This window comes from Agelaius tricolor, unplaced genomic scaffold, assembly GCF_023055355.1.
Source record: "Agelaius tricolor isolate 1412-34295 unplaced genomic scaffold, bAgeTri1.0.p SCAF_19, whole genome shotgun sequence".
Taxonomy (NCBI): domain Eukaryota; kingdom Metazoa; phylum Chordata; class Aves; order Passeriformes; family Icteridae; genus Agelaius; species Agelaius tricolor.
Window position 1 is genome coordinate 13,468,102 of NW_027269279.1, and position 22,043 is coordinate 13,490,144.

The window sequence follows — 22,043 nt, forward strand, 5'->3', positions numbered from 1 at the left end:
CATTGTCTCTGACAGTCTTGTATTTCTCCTTGCTTGGTTAAATATTAGCTCTTGGGTTTTATTTCAGATATGAAGAAATAGACCTTGAGACAGGAATATTGGAAACCAAAAGAGATCCTGTTTCTTCAGATGATATTTATCCTATCCACATGATTTTGGATAACAAAGATGGCATACAAGGTTCCTGCCAGTATTTTAAGGAGAGAGTAGACATCACTGATCAAATAAGGAAGAAGGATTTGCAGCCTTGTTATACTTACAAAGAAGCTGTTGAAAAGTGAGTGAAATCCTTATATCTTATATCCTGTAATCCTTATACATAGCATTAAGATACTTCTAAGTTCTAAAATTTAGTCCTTGCTCAGTTTGTCCAGATTATATCAAGAATGGTAGTTGTGAAGAGAAAAATATCTCTGTTTTTATGGAGCCAATAATAAGACATTTCTTTTCCATCTGTTTCTTAGATGGGGAGAGAAATTAGTCATTGTTGCTTCCCAGGAGCAGCGTTACAGAGCTTTGATAGGCTGGGAGGGGGACCCTGACCTGAAACTCCCTGACTTTTCCTACTGCATCCTGGAGCGTCTGGGCCGAGCTCGCTGGCAGGGAGAGCTGCAGAGGGACCTGCACAGTGGGGCTTTCAAGTAAGTCTCTGTCTTGCTCTGAGAATTAAACCCAAGGTTGTTTTTAAGTATTCCTGTCAATATTTGAACTCTCATCCATGTTGTAGTGCTTTATGCTTACTACTAGGAGTGCTTGGTTTGGTAGAACTGTGCTGGTCTCATCCTTGAGTTCATTGCCTTTCCTGATATTTTCACAGAGAGCCAGAAATTTGTCTGGTGGGTCAATACACCAAATGGGTTTCTATTGTGAAAGTTCCTGTTTATTCTAAATAACTTTTTCTTCAAATTTGGGATGGAAAAATTATTTGCATTTCCTTTTCTAAACTGCTGTCTAAGTATCTTACCCACGTTCTGAAGGAATTCTTGGACAGCCACCTTTTGTCCACAGCATTTCCCTGTGTGACATCTCCTCCATTGAGAGGGAGCCTGAGCTACCAGCTCCCAAACTAGGCCATGTATTTTGCTGATGGAGGAGCATTGCACACCTTCTTAGAAAACTTCTGAATGTGTCCTGAAGTTCTGGAGAATATCAGCATTTCTCTAAGGGTTCACTGCTTTTAGGACATGGGTGGGTTTTAGCTTATACACCACCTGGTGCTGGTTTTTGCCGCTTAGGGAGCTCTTGTAGGTAACTGATGGGGAAAACATTTATGGGTGCTGTTCTGTCAGTTTGGTGACCCAAGCCAGCTCTTCAAGGAGGGAGATGAATCCCAGAGCTGTTCCAAGAAGGGCAGTGCCTGCAGCATAGCCACGAGTTAGAAAGAAAGGATGGAAAAGGAGGGCATGGGGATACACTGCTGATTCAACCCCCTCATCAAACCATGTCATGACACTCTGTGCCTAAAGGCTCAGAGGTATTTCTCTGTTTAATTGGATTAACTATGAAAATAAATTTCACAGGTTTTCTTAATTGTGAACTTCCTAACTTCGAGTTGTCACTTTGAAAATTAGCACATGTCATTAAGGCTATAGGTAATACAGGCAGAGCATTCTGGGTAGTGGATAATTAGAATTGTTTGCAGAAGTTCCTATTCCCATAGATATCTTGCCATCTTTTCTTTAGGGTGGATGCTGGCAAGCTGCATTACCACAGGAGGGTATTGGACAGGAGCGGTCTGATAACGATGCAGTCCCACGTCATCCGGCTGCCGAGCGGAGCGCAGCAGTACTCAATTCTGCTGCTCCTGACTCGCTTCCATGTGGATAGGTATGCTTTAAGGGTCTCCTGGGCACTCTTTGACCTTTTACTTTGATGAGGGATTGTTCTGTTGTCACAGAACCATCAAATTCTGGCAATTGATGCTTTCCCGTTTATTAACTCCTTTTCCAAATGTCGGACACCTTAACACTTGTCTTGGAGCTGTAAACAACAGGTTCTTCTAGTGTCTGTCACCTGCCTGCATAAATACAACTCTTCTTTTTGTAGCACTAATCATTCTGTTCATTTTGACTGCTTTCACTTAAACACATTTCTAGTAGATTTCTTGGTTTGTTTTCCTATCTTGTTTATGATTAGAACTTGTGCTTCTGTGGGTTGCCAGTGAAATAACAGCTTGGGCTTAGTCATTGTTTCCTCTTTGAGGTCTTTTCTTAGAGACAAATTATCTCATGTGCTATTCACAGGAGGAAAAGAAAACTAGAATTCCTAAACCAATCTTAGAACATTTAGCATACTTTCTCTAGTGACTGACAGTTTCTAAAGCTACAACTCGTGTTTATGAAGTTATATGCATACTTACATGCAAAATAATTCTCTTTTTTGGTTAGGAGGAGCAAATATGATATTCTGATGGAGAAGCTCTCAAGTATGCTAAGTGCTCGTTCAAACCAGATGGAAACATTAGGAAACTTGAGGGAAGAATTGGTGAGATTCATTTCTCTTTCACGTTCTCACTCAGTAGAATCTAGATGCTGAGTATGAAAGGCACCCCTTCATACTACCTTCTTCAAAAGTTGCTCAAAATTCTGGACTAGGATAGCAAAAGAAGGATCTTAAAAACCCACCAGATCAAGCTGCTGGTGTTGTTTGTCATAGGGAAGCAGTTCTGTTCTAAGCACAGCCAGTTTTGTCAGTGGATGTCATCATGCAGTTCTTACTTTTCCACTTCTGCTGTTTGTGTGGGTGGCAGAGCTGGAGGGGTACAACACACTCAGGAACATCTCAGGTTCTGCACTAGAAGGCTTTGAAGTTTCTTGTGGATATCCTACCCCAAAATATGGTGTTGTAAGAGCAGGTAGTGTGAATGCCTTTGATACCAGTCAGCAGCAGGTGAAGCTTTTGGGCTGCAGTGACTTTTGTCATTTCTCTTTGCATCAGGGCCTTTGTGAGAGAACCTTCAAACGTCTCTATCAGTACATGATGAATGCTGGCCTGGCCAAGGTTGTGTCTGTCCCCTTGCAAGACATAAATCCCAATGGAGGACCCTGCAAGACAAAGAAAGGTCTTGGTTTTACTCTTTTGTTGTGTGATTACATTGATGCCATTCTATCTATGAGCTTCATATCTTAAATTAAAAGAGGTGTAAGTAAAAAATCTGTCCATGCAATCATGTAGATAAGTGTGCTACTGAAGTTAAAATGCTGCAGCCCACTTGAATTAAGCAGTTGTTACAGTTTTTTAAGGAGTGAATACCATCAAGTTTGTTGAATATCAATGTACACTGTGGTCTTGGGACCTGGTAAGGCTGCTCAAGCCAATACAGAGTAGGAACAAAACTTCAACTTTCAGGTTGAAATTAAATGACAAATCAATAAACTTGACCAAAAAATACAAAAACTTAATGTTGAAAAGAAGGGTCAGTATGAAATAAGTTAAAAACCAGACCATTCTTGGTTATGACTTTTCCTGAAAGTCATGAGAATGCAAAGCTGCTCTGAAAAGTTTCCTATCAAATTATGCAAGTAAGGTCTTACAGCACTTGGAATTCACAGAACACAGAATATTCTGAGTTTGAAGTGACCTCCAAGGACCATTGAGCCCAACTCTTAAGTGAATGGGCTATACAGAGGTCAAACCCACACCCTTGGCATTATTATCTCACCAGCTGAGCTGATAACAGGGTTGAGGTAAGTGAGATACCCAAAATTGCTATCCCAAAAAGCCACAGTCTGCTGAGGGCTGGTTTAATGCATAACCAGCTTTGAATGCCAACTTAATTGGTTCACAGGAGCTGCTGATAATTTCCAAACATGTAGTGGAGAGACAAAGAGCAGGATTGCATGAGGGAAGGGAACAAAAGAAAGCAACTGTTCTCAGGAAAAGATACAAATAAAACTTGCCTGGGGAAAAAAGCACAAGAAATAATAATGGAAAGTATGAGGAAGGATAGTACCTCCAGTGGAATTAATACAATTCTTGAAGGAAATCTAAACCAAATCCTTAATCACAGAAAATCCTAAGAGGCAGATTTACAGGGTTAAAAAGGAAATAGTTTTGAAAGATGAAGTGTCTGTTTTAGAGATATAATGAACTGTTTGTGAGAAAAAAAAATCTGATATGAACTAAACATTGCAAATTACATAGTCTTTGTGAATAGGAGTGATCTTAAAGGAGCAAGTGAAAGAGCAAATAAAACCATGAAAAATTCCAGAAGACAGAAAAGAGTGCTGATTACATGGAGTTGGATTAAGGCTGTCAATAAGACAAATTCCTTCAAATCTTTTAAGTCTGGGGAAAGGAAATTCTCTGTAGGGAAAGTGTATTCTGAACAAAGAGAAGCAGAGGCCAAAAGCAGGTACAGCATCAAACATGGCTGAGAGAGAAATGACCCAGGTCTTTCAGGGGTGTTCTAATGAGCTGCAAACACTTGGAAATAGCACCCAAAAGACCAGACAGCCCTTCTAAAACCAGTTTATAGGCAGTAGTAAAAGCATTTAACTTGCAATTAAGGTATTTACTTAGAAGACAAGAAAATACAAGTCCACTTACAAACCTGGTGTTTTATGCTCTGTCAGAGATGGGCAAAACAGCAGCTGCATTTACCGCTTAAATTTGTTGGGAAAAATGCCACTTGATGAATCTTTCACTTGAATGATAATTCCATCTTACAGATGTAAAAGCTGAAAATCCACAAAAATGCCTTAAAAACACTAGGTATTAAAGGAGGATGAATTAATAATAGCTGATTTTCAGCAGAGATCAAGATAGTTTAATCTCTGGAGTTACACAGGAAAGAAGATAGAAATATGTAGGACACACTGAGGATGAAGCCAGAGCATCTGCTATGGGAAGAACATTATTGGGCAGCAGGAGCTAAAGGAAAAGGAACTGGTTTGTTTTGGGGGATTTCTTTTCTATGAGGAGTTTTTTGTTTGTTTGTTTTTTCAAATACTGCTTCCAGTGAAAATTAATGGGCTGTAGAAATACAAAGGATGTAATAACAGTGCTTGCAACCCTACCAAAATGTCAGCACTTAAATCCTAAGCAGCATCCTAGGGAAAGGATTCAGCTTGGGGAAAATAATGGAATCATGTGGGCTGGATCACAGTCACATGGTGAAGTGACAGTGGGTTAACTTTGTGTCAGCTGGGCATCAGCAACTGCTCAGATATATAAACACAAGATAAAACTCATCAGCTGAAACCTTAGGGATTCCAGCTAAAGCCTTCACCTGGCCTTTTCACAGAGCAGAGGAATGGCTGGAGATGTTCTCCCCAGTGCTGCAGGATGAACTGGCTGCTGCTGCAGCTCCTGAACCACTGCAATTTGCCAGTGGCAGTGTCCAGTAACCCAGTTTGAGTTACCACTGCTGTGAAGGGTCCAACAGGAGCTCAGTGACACTGAGGAGAGCAGGAGCTCAGCTCTCCTGCAGCCATCTGTCCTCACTCTGCCCTTTGCTGGGAGGTCCCAGTGAGTGGAGAATTTGCACAGCACAGCTGATGGACAGGAACAAGCTAAGATGTGGAATTAAGTCAACAAGAATCTTGTGGCTGGTGGGCAGCAGTGTGTTCTGTCCTTGTAAAAAGGAAAGGGTTAATACCCAGTGAGGGATCTCCCAGTCAAATAAGTGTTCTCCAGCTGTAATTCTGGGCATCAGCACTTAATCCCTCCATTGATTTATTTATGCTGTGAAAGTTTCTCCCCCTGGACAGTCCTAGCATTGGCACAGATGTGAAGGTTTGGAGCACCTCAAAAATTCACCTGATTGCCAGATTCATACAAAGGGATTCATACAAAGATTCATACAAAGGGATTCATACAAAGATTCATACAAAGATTCATACAAAGGGATTCATACAAAGATTCATACAAAGGGATTCATACAAAGATTCATACAAAGGGATTCATGCAAAGATTCATACAAAGGGATTCATACAAAGATTCATACAAAGGGATTCATGCAAAGATTCATACAAAGATTCATACAAAGGGATTCATACAAAGATTCATATGAAGGGATTCATACAAAGGGATTCATACAAAGATTCATACAAAGGGATTCATACAAAGATTCATACAAAGGGATTCATGCAAAGATTCATACAAAGGGATTTATGCAAAGGGATTCATACAAAGATTCATACAAAGGGATTCATACAAAGATTCATACGAAGGGATTCATACAAAGATTCATACAAAGATTCATACAAAGGGATTCATACAAAGATTCATACAAAGGGATTCATACGAAGGGATTCATACAAAGATTCATGCAAAGATTCATACGAAGGGATTCATACAAAGGGATTAATGCAAAGATTCATACAAAGATTCATACAAAGGGATTCATGCAAAGATTCATACGAAGGGATTCATACAAAGATTCATACAAAGCTGTTGCAAACCTTTCCTAGAAATACCCAGCTCTCTTTAATCATTTGTTCCCCATTGCACTGCTACTTCTTCATGTTGAGAAAAAAGTCAAATTGTTTGAAGCAGTGCACACCCCCTGCACTTTGTTAGAAGTTGTTACTAACACTCATTTTTCACAGGGACTGATGTCATGGTCCGTTGCCTTAAACTGCTGAAGGAATTTCGGAAGAAAATGGAAGATTATCATGATGATGATGAAGAGATCATCACAAAAGTTGTTCAGCCTGTGGATATTGTTTGTGAAAGGGATATGCTCACCCAGGCTTATCAGTTAAGTAGGTGATTTAAGACATCTGAAGACTTCTCCCATTACCTCCTTACTCCTTGTAGTATAAAAGAAATGTGTATATTGCAAGTGGTTTTACATTCTGGTTGCTTTTTTTACATTCTGGTTGCTTTTGTATCAGAAAGTGTCATTTTTTCATAGCAAAATGAGCTTTAAATCCAGATTAGACTGGAGATGCTGCCACCTGTTAGCCCTTCCTGGAAGCTTAGCAACTACCCAGCAGAAACAGGATGTTTTGATGGGATGAGAAAAGATGAAGCAAACAGTGTTCATTATTCTCCTATCTCTTTTCCTTTCCAAATGGAGAAATTAATATCTAACTCTGGAAAGCTGCCAGGAAGAAAAATCATCCATGCTTCTAATTTGTAGCTGTCACCTCCATACCTCATTCTGCTGGGCACTGCTTCATGTAAAATTGTGCTTTATGACAGTATTTGGCTGAATATTTTATGTGTCTGTAAAACTGTCTTTAGTTAGTGGGGAATCTTAAATTTAATATTCTGGCATATAGTGTTGTTCAGGGAAATATTTATGTACATAGAAGTAGATATATATATAAAATTCAGTCAGATTCTTTCCCTGAGATATTGTTTTTTGTTTTCCTTTCTGCAACAGTTGAAAGTAGAGGAACCAAAGGTATTTCTCAGGCTGAACTTCGCCTGGCTATGAATGTGGGGAAGCTGGAAGCCAGGATGCTCTGTCGTCTTCTGGAGAGGTACAAAGTTGTCAAGGTAAGGCTAAAATAAAATAATTCAGATACTTTTTGAAACTGAAGGTACAGTTTTGGTTATTTTGGGAATAACATTGTTAACCTTAAACATTAGAAACAGCAGAGATTTGAGAATGACAGTGGGAGAGTCCTGGTAAGATTGAAAAGAGAATTAATTCAGTTGAGGAAAAAGTGTGTAAGGCAAGGGTTTCAGTATTAGGATTGCAACCTGCTCTAATCAGAGCACTGAAGAATCTTCTCAAAGACCCTCTGTCCATGTAAGATCATTAATCTACTTCCCTTTTGAAAATACCAGGAAATTCGCAGCAAAACAGTTACTTCTCTAGGAGTTATGATTACACTTCTTATTTCCAGATATTTCAGTGGTTTTTTATTTCACTAGACAAATCCAGATGTCATGTCTTGCATGCCCAATAGTCCCTTTCCACAAAGGCAGGATAATTGCCATCTTCCCTCAATGGGGAATTTTTTTTGAAAAATCTTGTCATTTAATAGAATGTTCTGTGGAGTTAAAAACAAGCTGTATAAACCATTGGAATATCTAACATATTTTCCCCCAGTCAGCTGTGAAAATGAAATCTTCCCTTATTGATTAGTGGAGTGTGTGAGTTCGTAGATCCCTGTTGGAGCAGACAGGGCAGATTTCCACTGAAGTCTGAGTCACTCAGGGAGCTGCAGTGCCCTTATTTCACAAACATTTTTGTTCTGAAAAAAATTGATTTCCACTCTGAATACACACAGTTTGTTCTTCCTCAGACTTTTCTCCATCCCACATACCATAGGAGTTTCATTCTAATGCACTGGTAATGTAGATTTGTTTATTTTTCAAGCACAGAATTCCTTTTGATTTCTCTACAGGAAGGTTAGGGACATTTTTGTTACTTAAAAAAAATAATATCTTTTGATGGGTGGGGAATAACACTGAGAACATTTTCCCTCTGTTGATGCTGGAGAACACTGATAGAATGGAGAAGCAAGGTGGTAAAATAACATTCCAACTGTTTCCTCAGGGTTTTATGGAGGATGAAGGTCGGCAAAGGACAACAAAATACATTTCCTACATTTTTGCAGAGGAGAGTGATTTGAACCGGCAGTTTGAGAGGGAGAAGGCCAGGAGTGAGCAGCTGGCTACAGTTACTTTGGCTCTGGTGCCAGAAGATTCCCCACCTGTGGAAGATGCATCTCCTGCAGAAGAGGAGGCTGTGGCCTCAGAGTCTGACCATGAGGAAGAAGGGAAGGACAGGAAGAAGAGAGGAAAAGCTCAAAAAGCCAACTCTGCTTCTCCAGTGAAATCACACGTCCAAGATGATGTCCAGCAGACAACACCAGCCAAAGGTAATTTGTGATTTGCAAATCTGGAGAGCAACCTGCATTTTTCTTATGGGTCATTTCATTAAAGAACAAATAACATGTTATTAACTTCCATTATGGCTTTTGGCCACATATTTATTTTTAAGCCTGTTTGGTTATTTCCCTGCTTTGCCCCCAAATTGTTCTGGTTTGAAACACCAAATGTGGTAACCTCTGGAGACTGTCAGGGCTGAAGTGTGGCCTGCTGTGTGTGTCCCAGTAGTGTTTGTGCTGCCTCTCCTGACCCCATGCCATGTCTCCCCTTTTCCCTGAGCTCACACACTCTGCTCCTTGGATATTCAAGGCTGGGATGACTTCACCCATAGCCTTACTCACCTGAGTATTTTGTAACAAAAATATCTTGACCCCAGAAGTCACCTCAGCTTGTTCTTCAGTTATTTGGAACATGTCAATGTGAAAGCTACCAGCCTGTGGGGGACATATTTAAAAAAATATAGTGGGAGGTTTTTTTACTTAATTTTTTAAACCCATTTAGATATTCCTACAACTTCTCTGATAAACTCCAATGTAAGAGAGGAGATCTCTGTTTTTTCTATATAGATTATCTTTGGAGTAGTATTAAATTCTTATTCTGCTTTGAGTCAGAAGAGTCATATTTCTGACAGAGCTTGAGAATCTTTGAGACAGAAACTCTCCTTTCTTCAGACAGCAGTTTCTGGATAAGCCCTTCATGACTTTCCAAGCTGCAAAAAGGTTTCTGGGTGGAGAGAATTATTTGATGACGGAGAGTTCACTTTTTTTTTTTAGCTTAACTTTTGGAGGCTGAATGCAGTCTTTCATGGTCAAACCACTGCTTCCAGCAGGGCAGAATGTATGAAAAGTGCAGCAGAATGCTTTTAAGTGCAGCTTCCTGGGTAGATGGGAGAATGCCTCTTAGAGAGAAAGCTGAGCAGGGAGAGCAGAACAATTACAAAGCTTTTTGTTCTCAAACCAGGCTCAAAGCCAGCAGCTGGGAAGTCTCAGGGAAAGAAGCAGCCTTCCCCTCAAATTCTTGAAGATCCTGAGGAGCTCCCAGACAACATTTCAGGGGATAGTTCTACTTTGGGAACTCTAAAGCAGGAGTCCAGTGTTTCTACCTGTGCTCATCCCACGGATGAAGATGGAGATGTGGCTGAGGTGGAGGAAGTCAGACTTGAAGATCCTAAGGTAAGATCACATGTCTTAATATCTTCTTGTTGATACAGCTGCCTGAGCAAGTTTTGTACTCTTATAGCAAATCCTCAAAGTAGAGTTTTTGTATTTATTTATCAAATTATTTGGGGATTTTTTAAAATTAATTTCAAAGTACATTCATATTTTGGCTGCACTGCATTGTAGATATAAGTGAAAATTTTTCCAGGTGATAGGAGGGTAGATGTCCAAAATACAGTTCTGGGTTAGTTCCCTGGTGCCCTCCAAATTGTGTGCTGAATGAATGCATGTCATAGCTTAATGTAGCACACAAGGGCTGCTTATCATCCCCTGTCTGCCTTCCTGGGAAGTGGAGATAAGAGACAATCTTCATCTGAGGAGTTCATTATAAATAAATCCATCCAAACGGGTGTCGCTATAGGACACGAAATAACATGACATGTTCTTCCAAGGTAAAAAGAGCACGTTTAATTTCTGACTCCAACATTTATAGATTTCCAAAAGTGCCAGTGGATTGGAGGGTGACAGTGCCACCTCTCCAATGACACTGCACAAACCAACAGTCCATCAAATTTCTCCTCTGTGACAGCGTTCACAGGGCTCTGAGGATGAGGGAAGAGACGAGGATCTGACTCCATGTTTCAGAAGGCTTGATTTATTATTTTATGATATATATTATTATCATAATATAATATTATATATTATATTATGATATATATATTATTATCATATTTATATATTCTATATAAAATATATCATATTTTATGATATATATTACGTTAAAACTATACTAAAAGAATAGAAGAAAGGATTTCATCAGAAGGCTGGCTAAGAATAGAAAAAGAAAGAATGATAACAAAGGCTTGTGGCTCAGACTCTCTGTCCGAGCAGCTGACTGTGATTGGCCATTAATTAGAAACAACCAACATGGGCCAATCCCAGATGCACCTGCTGCATTCCACAGCAGCAGATAATCAATGTTTACATTTTGTTCCTGAGGCCTCTCAGCTTCTCAGGAGGAAAAATCCTAAGGAAAGGATTTTTTATAAAAGATGGCTGTGACACTCCTCTTCCATAAAAGAATGTGAAACAAGTGTGTGAGAAAGTTCGTTACAAAAATGTAAACATCAGAAAGCTTAGAAAAACTTCAAAAATCAGGGTGTCAAATGGGGAATTGCTCAGCTGCAGACAGGCTGGCTGATGTCCCCTTGTGTGTGCTGTGCTGTCCCCAGAAGCCCTGTGGCCCCAGGAAGGAGAAGCGCTGCAAGGCGGCGGCGCTGGAGAGGCCCCACGAGACCTACAGGCTGCTGAAACGCCGCAACCTCATCGTGGAGGCCGTGAGGAACCTGCGCCTCATCGAGAGCCTCTTCACGTGAGCCAGGGCTGAGCCTCCTCTCTGGGGTGCTGGGAGCACTGGGGGCTTGTTCCTTCTGCCTTGGCTTGTCCCTGCTGGCACCGTTGCTGTAAGGATGGAGAGGGCGGCTGAATCTTAACCAGCTCTTTGGAAGCAGCAATAGTCCATGCAGATAATTACACAAGAGTGCTTTCCTTTGTTCCATGTCTCATAAATACACATCAAAGAACTTATTTATCCCTTCACAGTGTGCCAAACTTGGGATCACTGTGACCCCAGTCACTGTAAGGTACAGCCCTTCCCTGCTGCAGGATTCTTGCATCTGCATCAGTTTTATCTCATCTTTGTTCGTGTGTTGTTCTGTATGGACTGGAGAGACTCAGGTTTTCATGTCGCTGCTCACTGGCATCCTAGCAAGGCCCTCAAAGTTTGCTTGTCAGTGCAGTTTTATGTGGTGTTATATCTCTTCTCCTAATACCTTATCTAAGCTGGAGATACTTCCCTAAATGTTATAATGTCTTTCAGCCCTTTAAGATTTCATCTCCAAAAAAAAAATGGGAATTCTGGTGCTCTGCTGGATCCTAAATTGGCAGTGCTGTGTTGTCACAAATAGTGTTGCACCATCCATCTTCTGTGTCAGCACAGAAGATCCTGGCATGTCAGTGTACCCAGGGCTGCTTGCTGTAGGAATTAAGTAAGAAATCATGGCCTCACTCTCCTCTGGTCTGAGAATTTTGAAACCTTCTGTCACCTTGTTTAATTGCAGAGTGTTACAAAATTAGAGCCTCATCTGGCACCAGCCTCAGCAGTGATTGATTGAGTCTCATCCAAGCACAGGCTTGGAAGCTATTTCAGGTCTCTGCTGTCCCTTCAGTGCTGCCAACAGGTTCCTCACGGGTTCCTCAGAAGCAGTGGAAGTTCTCTGCCAAGGATATTTACTGGTGTTTGCCTTCCATTTGTTAATTACCAGGATGTGGTAATCTTTTGGGACAGTTGATGTCTGTGTGTACCTTAAGTTATTGCTTCATTCCCTTGTTATGTGCCAGGTCTTTTTCAGAATTGATTCCCCAGGAGTCCAGAATTAGGGCCTGGGACATTTGTGGGAATGTGCATGGGAACAGGCAAGGGGGGATAGTAAAGTGTGAGCACACCCCTGCCAACTGTGGCAAGGGGAGAAGGGAGAAGGGAGCTGGCTTCACATGGTGGGATATGTGTATCTGTATCCATGTTGTGAATGCAGGAGTCATTTCTGTGCTCTGAAACCACTGATTAAACCTTTTCTGCCTCAAGCTGAACTGAGCTCACAACTGCAAGAACTGACTGCATTTGTTAAATCCCCACTACAAAAGCTGTAGGTTCTCCTGACGTTAAGGAGGCTGCAGTCATAATTGCACTGTAGCCATGCACAGGGGAATCAGGCATTGAGAATTTGCTGTCATCAGAACAGCAGTTCTCCCCTAACAAGGGAAAGATTGAGTACAAAGAAAATAGAGCTGAAATGCAAAGCAAAGTTCCCAGTTGTCTCAAGCAAAAGGGAAGAGGGAGCAGGGAAAGAAATGGCCATTAACCCCACATCCTCTAACAAACCACTTAGGCAATTTGGAACATTGCTGGCCTTAGAATGCAAGGTATCTTTGGCATCTTTCAGACTTCAGAAGATGGTGATGGATCAAGAGAAGCAAGAAGGTGTCTCCACCAAGTGCTGCAAGAAGTCCATCGTGCGGCTGGTGCAGAGGCTGGCGCGGGACGGGCTCCTCAGGCTCTACCGCACCACGGTCATCCAGGATGGCATCAGCAAAAAGGTGACAGCACAGACACAGCCTTCAGCTCACTTCTCACTGTGCCCTGGGCCTTTTTGCTGGGATGCATGGCTGACTTCACTTCTTGTAGCAGAGCCCACAGGGGAGCTACCCAGAGGCTTCATGTCAAACTAAGCTACTGTGAGAGCCAGATCGCTGCTTTCTGTTATTGGGCTGCAGATAATTGAGACCAAGGAATAGGCCAGAGATCAAAGTCTCTGAATCTCTCTTCCCAGAGATTCTGCTGCTTATCTGTTCTGTGATTCATGGTTCTTTCTCTGCACTGCCAGGCTGCACCAAAAATCTGTTTAATCCCTTTTGAAAGCCAAGAGTGTGTGAAAAATCCTCAGTGAGCTTCTGAATTGAAATTTATAGAATGTGATTTTTAATTTTAAAACAAAAACCTACTGTTACTGAGGTTTATGGAAGTCAGTGGTTGTAGAGCTGAGACTTGTCACTTACTCTAGTGTGAAGTGCTCATAAGCAGAGAATTGAATGCACTGAAAATGACCTGCTGCATAATTAGTGTAGAGCACATATGAAATCTCACCAGTCTGAATTGTGTGTGTGCTTTCAGCAGCAATACATGTTAGCTTGGCCTTTCACCTAATGAGCTCTGACTTTTCATTTTTCCCTCTCAGCCTAATATTTACAAGTCAAAGTACTTGTTTCTCAGATAGTTCAGCTTTTAAAAACCCAAACCCCAAGGTCTGTAGAAATGTCATTAGCAGTTATTGGTACGAAGACCATGTACTTTGACCTCTTGTTTAATACAAAGTAGCAACAGGAATTTTCATCCAAAAATGAAATTAATTAACTGTTAATCTCAGGTGATTATGCATCTGATTAAGAGCCAGTATCTCCATAGACACCTTTTGTTTGTGTTGTGCTGCTGTGGACAGGTGGAGTTTGTTGTGCACCCCTCAGTGAGTCCCAGTGATCCCCTGGTGAAAAGCGCCATCGAGCAGGTGCGGTTCCGCATCTCCAACTCCAGCACTGCAAACAGGCAAGTCTGGCATGGCCTGGGGGAGCTTGGCTTATCCAGGGTATGCAAAAATATGCAGAGGAAATAAACACAAGGTAAGCAAAAAAAAAAAAAAAAGCCAAACAAACAACCTGTTCTTTAGCAACAGAGAAATGGAAGCACGAAGCTGAGGCGACGTGCTGATATCTCCTGAAGTCAGGGAAGAACAGGAATTGAGCTCTGCTTATTTTTTACCTAAGTGCTGTGTGGTTTTACTACAGGATTAAAGTCCCCCAGACACCAACATCCCAGGAGCGTGGTGAGGAGGAAAACCAGGGACAAGAGGCAGTTCCTGACTCAGGAAATGCACAAGAAAGCTCATGCAAAGCTGATAATAGTCGGGCAGGAAAAACTGATGATAAAATGGCCATAGCACAGCTAAAGAGCTATCATCCTGTTACAGGTACAGCCAGCTTTGGGGTTTCTGTCATCCTTCACCTTCCCATTTATTATTAATAATAATTTCCAGATGTCTCCTAAGATACAATTCTTTTTTTTTTTCTCTTCCTATAGAAATAAAATTGGATTTATATTAAACCAGTCTAACTTATCCAATGTTTTCTTAGCTGCTTGTGGTTTCTACAATTGTGAACTGGAGTATTTGTATTTACTACTACTTCTTTACTATTTGTAATTTACTTTTGCTTTCAACTGCCCATCTTCTCTTCCACTTTACTTCATATTATTTTTGTGCAGGGAGCTGTTTCTCCTGCTCTAATCCTCTTTTTGTTTCTATTTGGTCTTTAATCTTCCCTCCCAGTTCCAGGACTTGGACGTTCTCTCGGCTTTCTTCCCAAAATGCCCCGTTTAAGAATGGTCCACATGTTCCTCTGGTACTTAATTTATGGACACCCTTTAAATGAAACACGGCAAAAAGGAGGAAATGATGGTGAGAAAACAAAAGGGCTGGATGAGAATGCAGCTGTAATTGAAGCACAACCAGATGGGACCTTAGAAATTGTGACAACTGTGGTGAATCCTGAGAGCTCTGCACAGGAGACTGAAGTAGATCTGTCTAATCAAACAGGTAAGAAGTGGCACATCCTGACTTAATTACTGCCCTTACCATGGTTCAACACTGCAAAACAGATAAAAGTCTACATCAGAAAGGTTTGAAGATCAAGGGTTTAGAGAATTTTCAGGCCATTTTGGATTTTCAGCTGTGACCTGCCAGTTGTGTTGTGCTTGAGCAGTTGCAGAGAGACTCTTGGTGTGAGTGTGGGTTTGGTGTGCCTGAGGCTGTGTTCTTTTGGCAGTGTAGACACTCTTGGTGTGTGAGTGTGGGTTTGGTGTGCCTGAGGCTGTGTTCTTTTGGCAATGTAGAGGCTCTTGGTGTGAGTGTGGGTTTGGTGTGCCTGAGGCTGTGTGTCTGAGGCTGTGTTCTTTTGGCAGTGTAGAGACTCTTGGTGTGAGTGTGGGTTTGGTGTGCCTGAGGCTGTGTTCTTTTGGCAGTGTAGAAACTCTTGGTGTGTGAGTGTGGCTTTGGTGTGCCTGAGGCTGTGTTCTTTTGGCAGTGTAGAGACTCTTGGTGTGTGAGTGTGGCTTTGGTGTGCCTGAGGCTGTGTTCTTTTGGCAGTGTAGAGGCTCTTGGTGTGTGAGTGTTGGCTTTGGTGTGCCTGAGGCTGTGTTCTGTTGGCAGTGTAGAAACTCTTGGTGTGTGAGTGTTGCCTTTGGTGTGCCTGAGGCTGTGTTCTGTTGGCAGTGTAGAAACTCTTGGTGTGTGAGTGTGGCTTTGGTGTGCCTGAGGCTGTGTTCTGTTGGCAGTGTAGAGACTCTTGGTGTGTGAGTGTTGGCTTTGAGGCTGTGTTCTTTTGGCAGTGTACGTGGATGACTCCTCCTGGATGCGTTACATCCCTCCCCTGCCCGTGCACAGGGAGTTTGGCTTTGGATGGGCTCTGGTCAGTGACATCCTCCTCTGCTTGCCTCTCTCAGTCTTTGTTCAGATTGTACAAGTCAGCTACAAGGTAAGGGGCTCTTTTGTTTTCCTTCAATATCTGATGATGGCAGCTGTACCTATAGGCTGGAACAAATATTCCCTTAATCTGTTTTAGCAAAACTGGACCCTGGAGAGGAGAGGAGACACGTCAGTCTTTTACAGAAAAAGTAAAATTGCTTTTCACAGGCTCACTGAAAAAAAAATGCATAGCTCTGTAATACTGCAAATTTTTAAGCTACTATTTTGCCAAGAGCTTTTTTATAATCTCACTGAATCCTCTGCCTTATTGATTAACAAGAATAATGTTTAAGCATTTTACAAAAGCAGTAAGGTTTACTTAGAAAATATTTTAGTAGGCAATTCTGGTAGCAAAGCTTTATACTTGGGGGGATAGTTCCGTTTTGCATTTTGATTAACTTCTATAATAATTCTAGGTGGAAGGTCTGGAAGATTTTTTAAATGATCCACTAAAAAAGCACACTCTGATCAGATTTCTTCCAAGGTCAGTCCGACAGCAGCTCCTCTACAAAAGGTAAGCAGCTGAGTCAAAATAAGAGGCTCTAGAGAAGAACCAACAGTGGCTGGTTGTTTTCTCAGTTATTTCCTGTCTGTGTCAAAGAGAACTGTGGCTCTTAAGACAAGGACCATCAATCCTCAAAGGCTAGTGTGCCAAACTGTATTTTTCTCTCCCAAATAGAAGGTAATAAGAAACTAATAAACAATATTCATGTATGCTGTCAGGCAGTGCTTGAGAGCTGGGAGGTTCTGTCCTTCATAACTCATGAGCAGGATGTTGTTTCTTTATAAAACACACTCCAGACTGCTGCTAAATTCAGAATTTAATAGGGTCTAAGTGTTGCTGTCCTTCATAAATCTTTCCAGAGGTGCCACATTTCCCAGCTCCTGCCTCTCACACATTCAGTTTCTCCTCATACTCTCCGTGGCACATCTGCCATGGTTTGCCATTTCTCTTCCAGGAGATGTAAAACTTGAGGTTGGACAGAAGAAAGGAAAGTGATGTGAATGTGTGGAATGAAGAGCACCATGTTAGTTTTCCCCAGAAAGGCACTGCAGACAATTTGTGAATGGTTGGAGGTTTATATGACATTTTCCAAACCTGCAAATGTGCCTTTGGTGAGGGAGCAGGGCTGGGCAGTATCAGCAGCCAAGGCTCATGGGCAGCCCAGCTTTGCAATTCCAGACCTATTGTTAAATCTTAGCAATTAGAAACTGGATTGATGGCATTTTCTGAAATCTGCAGGTTCCATCTGATGGGGTGATGCAAAACAATATGACACATAACCAAGCTGTCTCTTCAGCCTCCTTTCACTAAAACTTCTAACTGAGCCAAATTTCTAAGCTTGATCTTTCTGACCCCCAGAGAAAACTCCTGCCAAAATCCAACTCCCATTTAACTGCATTTAATTAGATCTTAGTGAAGTTAAATGTGGGCAAAGCTAATTTTTTACAAACTGTCTCAGAAACTGAATCTTGCAGAAAGTTCCTGCAGCTGCCAGGATTTTGCCACAGATGTAGGTATGCAGGATGGAAAATGCTGCACTTTTTGCACTGCCAAAGCTTTGAGCAACTGAGAGCAGTTTCTTGGAGAGGTGATTCTAAACAATCTGAACTCCTCAAATCATTGCCCAGTTCTCCATACATACATGGAGAAGGCCTGTACTTAGCAGTCATGTTTTCTTACTCCTGTCTTCTTTACATAACGTGAAATTGTCTGTAGATCTGCTGTTGACCATATTTCATTCATTTTTACATATGTTATTTCTGGCTAATTTTCTTTCTTGCTAGCAAAATTTTGCTTAGTATTTGACTAAAATACTAAGTTTGTGATTTTAGGAGAGGAAGTTTGGACCCTTGGGGTATTCCATGTTTTCCATAGGCTGATAAGTCAAGCAAAAATACCACTTCAGAAATTCTATAACTCAGTGGTTTGCTGAAAAGCTCAGGTTGCTACATGAAAATGTTGGATTTTCTTGTATCACTTCTCTATTTTCATGAGTGCTAATTGTAACACTCCTACCATTGCTACAGGAGGTACATCTTCTCAGTGGTAGAAAACCTTCAGAGATTATGTTACATGGGACTGCTGCAGTTTGGCCCAACAGAGAAGTTTCAAGACAAAGACCAGGTAATTAAAAGAAAAATTAAAGGCAGTTACTCTTCATGAATCTTTCAAGATGTGGGGTTCATCATTACCTTAAATGAAGTACTGATGCTTCAGAGGTATGTGCAAACCTCAGATCCAAGTGATCCTGTAAGTTGTGCAGATAATTTTTCACCTCTTTTCTCTGGAAGGGAACTACTCACATGCATAATGCTGAACACTGCACACAGTAATGACCCAGGAGGTCCCAGACTGGCAAGACTTAATGAAAAATGAGTGTGACACATTCTTTTCCATCAAGCTGTTAAGCTTGGATGTCTGACACAGAATAAAGGCACTGATCAGAGTAAAATAATGAGATTCATATGCATCTTTTTAGATAGAGAGCACCTGCAAAGGAGAAAGCAAATCAGACTTTATGAGGAGAAGAAAGGTAATGAGGCCCCAAACACATCCACTCAAATCCCAAGTGAGGACTTGCAGGAAATAGCCACTCTCTGGAAACTTGGAATATCCTGTGCACAAGGGAGAAAAGAAACTGTTCTAAATCTAGAAAGGAAATTTCTGAATTGCTGTCAAGGGAGTTTGGGAATACAGTGCAATAGTGTGGGAATGGGTGTGGCCTCTGTCAGAGCAGTGGCTAAAAACAACAGAGACAGAAACTGTCCAGTCCTAACCCAGCTGCTGTGTCCTGCTAATGAGGCAGCTTCAGTGCTGTTTACAGCCTGAGCTGTGCTGTGTGTGGCAGGTGTTTGTGTACATGAAGAGAAATGCTGTGATTGTGGACACCACCATCTGTGACCTGCACTACAACCTGGCCCAGAGCAGCCGCCCCTTCGAGCGCCGCTCCTACGTCCTCAACACCCTGCAGGACGTGGAGAACTTCTGGTTTGATCTGCAGTGTGTCTGCCTGAACACACCCCTGGGTATGGCACACTTGGACCCCCTGAGCACCCTCTCTGCCCCTTCTGGGCACATCCCAATTCCTCTTCCCTTCCTAGAACTTGAGCCAGGCTCTGGTTTTCTGTCAGATGCTGATGCCTGACGGGCAGGAAGAATGATGTGCAGAACTCCATGGTATCAGAAGGCTAATTAATTACTTTATTATACTATGTTATACTAAAACTATATTACATTAGTTAAAAATATTACATTATTTTACACTAACAAGAACTATACTAACTAACTAGAAAACCCACGACTCTCTGCCCAAGAGTCCTGACACACACATATGGATCCAATTGGTCAATGAATCCCAAACACCATCACCAGAATCCAATCAAGCAATCACCTCGGGTAAACAATCTCCAGAACACATTCCACATGGGCACAAACACAGGAGTGGCAAATGAAATAAGAATTGTTTTGATCGTTCTTTTCTCTGCTTCTCTCACAGCTTCTCTCAGGAGAAATCTGAGAAAGCTGAATCTCCCTCTGTTCAGAGGGCATGTGAATACCAGTTTTCCACTTCTACTGTTTTGGAATGTTGTCCTGTGCATCATTAAAAAAAAAAGTTGGGAGCTGTGTCCATATAATTGTATAAAGTTGTGATCCACTTGTGTTCAAAGCATTGCTGCCCTGTTGGAAGTATCAAAGTTGACAGTAGCCCTTCTCTGTGAGAAGCAGGCATGTTGTATTTAGAAGGGGTAAGAATGGCAGTACTATGTGGGAGCAGTAGTTTGCCAGAGCAAGGTGGATTGAAGGTAAGTTGAATTCTGAGCTGTCATGCTGAGAGTGAAACCCCTTTGTCTGTCCAGGAGTTGTCCGCTGTCCTCGGACAAAGAGGAGCAACCTTGCAGGGGAGGAGAGTGCCCTGGATGTGGAGAAGGAGCAGGAGTCAGCAGTGAACAAACACAACCTGGAAAGAAAGTGTGCCATGCTGGAATACACCACGTAGGTGCTGCAGCAGGGCAGGCCAGGGGGGCTGTGCAGGGGTTCAGGATGTTCCTCAGTAGCAAAAGCCCTTGAGACTGGAGCATCTCAGCTGGGTGTTCTGTGGAGTTCAGAGCTGAACTGAGTCCAAGGAGATGTAGTTCTGCTTTTTGTTCCCAATAACTTGGCTGACAAACAGGTTATGTGGTAGAGGGATGGGATGAGCAGGTTGGGATTTCTTTCCAGAGCAGTAGTGATGTGTGTTGCAAGAGTCCTGAGGAGAGCAGAGTTGGGAGGGAGGGAAGGCTTCCCTGTTCCTGTGCTTTTTATCATGGCATCTCAAGTAGCTTCAGCAGCTCCCCAGTGCCACAGCCTGAATCCTGTCCCTTTGTGCTACACTTGCCTGTAATTGGTTGCAGATTAATTTCTAATGTGCCCTGTGATCTGGAGGTGATCTCTGGAGCATTTAATCTTCTGCCTAATCACACCCAGAATACCTGGGAGGGTTGCATGCTCACAACATCTGACAGCCAGCAGAACCCTAGCTAATTTTTTTTGATTGTGTTGTGTGCACTGTGGTTTAGCTCTGTCAATATTCCATTCTGTTTCAAGAAACAGTCTGTTTAAAAGTATTTTCAGTTAGTTCCATGTTGCAGGTAAATATATCAAGTTACCTTGAAAAAAATAATGGAGTTGAGGGACCCAGTTCCACTGATCCTTGCTTGAACTTGCATATGGTCTTTTTGTGTGGCAGTAAATCTTTTAAATTGGATTTCTGGTGTTTACTTGCAGTTAGGCTGGGGGTGACTGTGACATCTTTGAGAAAGAAACAGTTTTGGGATGTAATTAATGGTGTAATATTACCCCCTAAACTGGGAGGGCAAGGGGAGAGTTCTGCACATTGCACACACTCCAGTAAGAGCTCTGAGAAGGAATCTGCACAAAATAATTCCTGTGGGTTTTGTTCCTCTTGCTGGTAGAGGCAGCAGAGAGGTGGTTGATGATGGATCCATCCCTGGAGATGGGCTGGGAGCTGCAGGTCTGGATTCCAGCTTTTATGGGCATCTGAAACGCAACTGGATCTGGACAAGCTACATCATCAACAAGACCAGGAAGGTGGGGATTTTAAAATTTGTAAACTGTAGTCACCTCTCCAAATTTTAATGTTCTTAAGGTTGAGGTAGTGACACCAAATTCTGTTTGCATGCTCTCAGTAAGGATTTACAGCATTGGAAAGAAATGAGTGCCAAATGTTGTCAAATCTTGGTGCTGAAGTGAATGAAAGAATTGGACCTAAATTTTATTTGAAAACTGAATTTTGAATTTGTTAATACATTCAACCAAAGGAGAAATACTTCCATGAGTGAGCAGTTCACACTACTCAGTGGTTCCTCTTGCCTTTCTGGAGCATAGGAGTTGTCAGACAAAAAGCAGAACATCCAAAACAAGGAAATAACAAGGAAAAATATTTTTAAAAAATAGGGAGCCCAACACATGCAAATCAGAATTCTGGCTAATGTCCTGTCTCTGATGGAAGCTTGTAAGAGCAAGGGATATTTCCTCAGAATGCTCTCCCAGCTGTCTGCAATTTTGGCTCATGGCCATTCTAAATCTGGGACTGATGTTTCAAAGCAGTAATAGCTTTTTTCTTTTTGTATTAATATGTCTGGTTTTTGAGCATATGTAAGTCTTTACTATCCCCAGCCTCCTGTGGCAAAGTGTTTCAAATTCCTGCTATGTGCCACCACTTCCTTTTGATGCCTTAAGCTCCCCAGTAATTGAAGAACTGAGGGAAGCTGTGAAAAATACATTCTTCATTTTTCTTACTGTTTCACTGGATTTTTGTAAACATCTCTTATGTCTCTCATATTCATCTCCTTTTTTTAAGACTCACATCTGCCATTCCCAGCATGGAACTGTCCTGTCTTTAATCATTCTTGCTACCTTTATTTTAATCTGTGATAGTTCCACTTGTCCTTTTTAAGG

The 22,043-nt window shown here is 41.7% G+C and overlaps 1 protein-coding gene across 1 annotated transcript in view; it reads left to right on the forward strand.

The window, feature by feature from the left end:
* GTF3C1 (general transcription factor IIIC subunit 1) overlaps positions 1-22,043 on the forward strand; it is a 42,193-nt gene that overhangs the window by 1,102 nt on the left and 19,048 nt on the right. Inside the window, exons 2-21 of the mRNA XM_071444325.1 lie at positions 68-277; positions 465-641; positions 1,684-1,827; positions 2,388-2,484; positions 2,938-3,061; positions 6,552-6,707; positions 7,334-7,449; positions 8,459-8,783; positions 9,754-9,965; positions 11,183-11,322; positions 12,953-13,106; positions 14,006-14,109; positions 14,349-14,530; positions 14,888-15,154; positions 15,946-16,091; positions 16,498-16,595; positions 18,113-18,209; positions 18,934-19,111; positions 19,943-20,078; positions 21,038-21,173. Of these exons, the coding sequence (XP_071300426.1) occupies positions 68-277; positions 465-641; positions 1,684-1,827; positions 2,388-2,484; positions 2,938-3,061; positions 6,552-6,707; positions 7,334-7,449; positions 8,459-8,783; positions 9,754-9,965; positions 11,183-11,322; positions 12,953-13,106; positions 14,006-14,109; positions 14,349-14,530; positions 14,888-15,154; positions 15,946-16,091; positions 16,498-16,595; positions 18,113-18,209; positions 18,934-19,111; positions 19,943-20,078; positions 21,038-21,173 (3,199 nt within the window). The remainder of the gene's footprint in view (positions 1-67; positions 278-464; positions 642-1,683; positions 1,828-2,387; positions 2,485-2,937; positions 3,062-6,551; positions 6,708-7,333; positions 7,450-8,458; positions 8,784-9,753; positions 9,966-11,182; positions 11,323-12,952; positions 13,107-14,005; positions 14,110-14,348; positions 14,531-14,887; positions 15,155-15,945; positions 16,092-16,497; positions 16,596-18,112; positions 18,210-18,933; positions 19,112-19,942; positions 20,079-21,037; positions 21,174-22,043) is intronic.